At 32.7% G+C, this 5,383-nt stretch overlaps 1 protein-coding gene across 1 annotated transcript; it reads right to left on the bottom strand.

The window, feature by feature from the left end:
- Window positions 1-768: 768 nt before the first annotated feature.
- Window positions 769-4,280, bottom strand: LOC108202105 (nudix hydrolase 25). The gene is made up of 6 exons (XM_017370484.2): window positions 4,127-4,280; window positions 2,640-2,690; window positions 2,088-2,180; window positions 1,430-1,527; window positions 1,143-1,254; window positions 769-1,059 (listed from the first exon to the last, which is right to left on the bottom strand). The coding sequence occupies exons 1-6, from the start codon at window positions 4,190-4,192 to the stop codon at window positions 955-957; spliced, it is 525 nt and encodes a 174-aa protein (XP_017225973.1). The 5' UTR covers window positions 4,193-4,280; the 3' UTR covers window positions 769-954.
- Between the last annotated feature and the right edge of the window lie 1,103 nt (window positions 4,281-5,383).

Genomic DNA, 5,383 nt, shown 5'->3' on the forward strand with positions numbered 1-5,383 from the left:
ATAAATTGTGAGCCAAGAATCACTTCCTATAGTCACCTGTGGAATGCCTATATATCTGCACGGTCTAGTTTAAAGCTTCCGGTACATCCTTTGTTTCTGATTCAAAAACTCCCACCTCACCTGCATGACAAATAACCAGAGCTCTGCAAAAATTTCTTATGTGATCTCGAAGAACCATTCCCAGCCCATACTCTGAAGTACCCTCCTGAATCGCTACGTCCACATTAATTTGAGTTGTCCTTCGACTGGAGATTTCCAACGCGCGAGATAGTTTGAAATGGAGCATTTTTTCATTTCATTTCATCCAAATACATAACCTTAATTCATTGACTATACATAACCTTAATTCATTGACTATCTGATTGCCTCTAATGAATCTACATTATTCCACGCAAATGGTGCAGATTCAATATTATGCTAAATCATTACTTGTGAATTGAAACCAGCCTAAATTGCATAGGCCACCAGCAAACAAATACACACAAAAAAACCCGCAATCCTAGAAAAAGCTCTCTGTTTTCCTATTACTCCTACCCAGATATAAACAGAAAAATTTTCTCACAAGCCCGCATTCCACAACTGCATATATCTACCACATATGGACATCATGACTTCTTTCACGAAGGGGGAGCAATACGATGTTGTACAACGAAACACCCACATTATACTACTTAGATGTGAGTACTGTGATCTTTAAGCTGCAACAAATGTGAAGAGTACCCTGATAGGATATAAAATATTCGACAATATCTAAATTAGTTCAATAACTGTAAAAATCTAAAGGACTGAACCATTTAGCAACGGAGAATCTACTGGTAGCATGATTAAAATTGCACATCCGGAGGCAAATATCTAAATAAGTTCAATAACTGTAAAAATCTAAAGGACGGAACCATTAAGCAGCAGAGAATCTACTGGTAACATGATTAAAATTGCACTTCCGGAGGCAACTATTCACCATTTTGTTGATTGGCATTTAGCAGGTCCTTTGTTCACATCTAAATAAGACTGGAATGCGCTCATGACTTCCTCATATGTTGGCCTCTTGTATTCCACTGCCTGTTCATATATACCCATGTTAAGCAAGCCTTCTATATTAAAGAAATCATAATTGTTGCAGATTTATTTAGCTTGGAACATACCTGCTCAATTACATCTTCCGGATTTGCCCATTTCCACTCCGAAAATTCTGGATCTACTTCACCATTTGCCAAGTTAATCTCGCTTTCATCTTTTGTTAGCCTCATAAGGAACCTATCAATTTAAAATCTTTTAGTTTTACAAATATAAATCATGGGAAGGCCAGTTTAGACTGCACAATTAGGTCTTGCATACTTTGGATATACTTGTCAAACTTGGTGATACATAATGCCCTTTCTTAGCATTCAAAAAGTTTCTAAAAGAACAGTAAGTACATGAAGGATCTTACCATTTCTGTGCCAGTCCATGCCATTCACCTCCTTCCCAGAGACGATTCACCTTAGCTTTCACAGGGGCCGGGAAGTCATAAGTTAGCCAATCTGGCACCTGTCAATCCACACTCTCATTAGGTATGCAGGGTAGATTGAAAGAACAATTATAGCATTTTCATTCTTTGGGTCTTAGTTGCCATGTTGTGGATTACGAATTAGAAAGAGTTCAGCATCAACTTGATATTTGTAAATCTAGTACATAAAATGGGCATTGTTGACTTCTTGTGAACAAATATTGAATCCTGATAATAATACTTTTTCCCCTTTAATTTCCAAGTACACTGCAGAGCACATTCTTGTAGCTACAAGGCCAACTTCATATTTGTAGCCAGTCGGTCAACTTAGAGTCATGGACTCGTGGGAATTTAATTGAAGCATCATTTATCTTTCTGATATAGTAACAGAATAGAAGCAGAAATCATTCAGCTATAAATTTCAAGGTTGACAGTCATGGACCTTAAAAGAGATTACAGAGATGTTAACGAGTGATTAAGAGGGTCAACATCTACAAGTCGCACATATGAGCAGGGTAGGTAGCATAACGCCTTTGTAGCACGAACTAATGTGTACGTGTGTCTCGTTTAAGAGTAATACAACAGAGCATGAGATACATACCTCATCAATAAGTTCAACTGACACTATCCCAGTTTCTTCACGCAGTTTCCTGATTGCAGCAGCAATTGGCATCTCTCCATCTTCAATTCCACCCTGCATGAGAAGTTGAAAGATGAGAAGCTCCAAAAAATTACAGATTTTTTGTATGCATGACATAAGCTTCAATCAATAATTTATATATATTTATTTTGATTTGTCGCGAGTCCTAAATTTCTTTTAGTCGCATGGGGTTTTCTGTGTAAAGGGAAATTACAACAAAGGTCATAGTCTGACGAATGATAGATGATTTTAGAATGTTACTTAACATGCTCGGTTAAAACTTCCAACTAATAGACTTCAATAGTTCAATCAGTACTTGCTTAAACGCAACATAAAACTGTAAAAGGTATAACAAAAAAATTACTCAAGTGCAGTGTGATGAAAGCTTTTACAGATCCTACTTATTCTGAACATTCGATGTTTTCCTATATATTTTTTCACATATTGCGACAATCAACTATACGCCAAGAACAGAGAAATAGCATTAACATATATTTAACTTGTGCATCATACCTGAGGCATCTGCCATGCTCCCGGAACATTCAATCTAGAAGCGACAAATACCTGCAATGGTGTTGAAGAACGGACATGATATATTAATTCCTTGCCAATAAAAAAATATAAAAAATAACTAAAAACCAAACACTGTCATCTTGTAATTCTTATTATTTGACATCTACATTGCTAAAATAAACCATGATTCTCAACCTCGCCTAAACATGAACGAAAAATCAGATTTACGACATTTATTAGATGGAGAGACCATGTGTTTCTCTGACTGAAGATGTCAAGAGCCGGTCCACAGTTCATTACAAGAGTCAGGGCATAATCAGGATAATTAGCTGGGACATATAATTCAGAACATTTTTATAAATTAATTAGAATTTAATAATTTAAGCGAAGTTGTTATAAGTGAATATTTGACGTTTAAATCATAATTCAGATATAGATAATATCTATATAAACTTAAATATATTCGGTGGGGTAAATTTTCGGCACACGCTTTAATACAGCTACACCGCTAAACCAACTATAGTCTATAGTTAATATTTTTTTTTTGTTGTCAGAACTATAGTTAATATTAGTTAGTAATTAGTTAAGTTTCCAAGCCTCTTTTTACCGCATTCAATTACGAGAGTTCGGCCAATTATCGTCACGTGATTTAATCGATTTAATGCAGCTACATCGCTAAACCACAGATAGTAATTAGTTAAGTTTCCGATGATCTTTTCATCATATACAACTATAATATCAGTTGGATTAATTGTCGCTGCATGATTTAATCGATTTAATGTAACTACACTGCTAAACCATAATTAATCATAGTTAGTAATCAGTTAAGCGTTCAATACTTTTTTCGTCGTATGCAATCATGATATTAGTTGTACAATTATAATATTAGCTGGCCAATTGTCGTCACATGATTTAATCGATTTAATGCAGATATATCGCTAAATCATAATCAATATTAGTTGAGCTTCCAACCTTCTATCAACATTAATAATACGTATGAAACTAATTTCCGGTCTCATTTCACCGGAGTAGTGTAATTGCAGTAACACACAAAACTGCTGAAAATGAAAATAATTCTGTTCTTCTTTCCTATGCAAGGATAAAACTTCAAGGCATTTTGCAATCAGAATTTTTGCATCAGTCCTCCGAATCAAAAACTATTACCGAAGATACCAGAACCTTTAATTATATACCAACACAACCAGATAACACAGAAAATGTAATCAAAAAAATACAAAATCCTCCCCTGTTTTAATTTTACATGTAAATACTTATTAAAATAAACTCTCGAGGTAAGGTTCACGTATATGTTATCCAGACCGCTTGCATAGCGGATATGTTTGGTTTGGTTTACGGTTTACGCAAATATTTCCGATGCATAAAAACATTCACCACCTTGAAAGCTTAACATGTCGCAAGACAATTAATCATCAAACAAAACAACTGTGCATATAAAACAGATACAGAGTGATAAAAAAGAATGTTACCTGATAATCGGAGTTGACGAGACAGACACCGACGCTGGGGCGGTAACCAGCAGGCAAATTCTCCATTGAAACTCGAGCACTTGTTTTATGAAAGTCAAATATAAGTGATGGATAGTGAGGGCTTGAGTTTTTTAAGAATGTTATTAAAAGTCAATCTCAGTAGTGTCAAGTACTCAAGTGTCTGTGTGTCTATATTTATAGAGAGACATGAGATGTATCACAGTATCAGAGCAGTGAGCAGTTGGTAATTGGTTGCTAAAATATTAATTATTGAGTCCGTCCTTTTTTTTCTTTTTTCTTTTTTCATCTTACAAAATTGTTCATATTAAATTAATATAATTAATATATGTTAAATTTGTTAATTTCTTAAAAATTAATACAATTTTTTGTTAGCATATAATTTGCTCTTTCTGTTGTAAGATATAGATCGCTTTTTGATACACATTAACAAGTCTTTTAATTGTTTCTCAAAAAAAAAACAAGTCCTTTAGTTGGATTATATTTCCAACTCTTTTCTTTTTTTGTGAATTATAATATTAACTAAATATTTTTAATTAAAAATAAAAAATTTAGAATAATGATTGTAACCCCGTGATGGAGTATAAAAGGTGAGTTTTAACCAGAGACGAGAAAAGAAAAACAGGACAGAGGTAATATATAAAATTTGTTAAACATACTTGAATGTGCTCTAACTCTACGACATATAATGATGGAACAATATCTTATTAATATTTTAAATTATTTTAAATAAAATATATAATTTTATTATAAATAACGATGATGTGTAATGAGACTTCCAAAAATTAATGTGAGAGCCGAAATTATAATTTTAAAAATTTGTACTCATTTTACATATCCTTCTAATTAAAAAAAATAAATTAATTGTCCACTGTTACTTTTAATATAGTGTAGTTTATTATTAGTATTGAGAAGAACAATTTTATTCGAGCCATTCATGATTTGGGATTTTCATATATACCCATACATAAAAAAATTTATGCAAAAATATATTTTTCAAAACAAATTATGAAAATATTATCTTTCAAAAATATTATATAATCATAAATCCGTTCTGATTTAATCTGTTTTTTAATATTTTGATTTTAATGATATAATATAATTTGTCATATTAAAAGTGGGATGACTTAAATTATTAAATATATTTTGTATATGAATGTAATTTGTCACCGTCACTATTGGTTGGAGTATTTTAAGAGGTCCATGTCATAATCACCTGTCAAGTTCTACTTTACATAA

The sequence above is a fragment of the Daucus carota genome, chromosome 9 (assembly GCF_001625215.2).
Source record: "Daucus carota subsp. sativus chromosome 9, DH1 v3.0, whole genome shotgun sequence".
Taxonomy (NCBI): Eukaryota; Viridiplantae; Streptophyta; class Magnoliopsida; order Apiales; family Apiaceae; genus Daucus; species Daucus carota.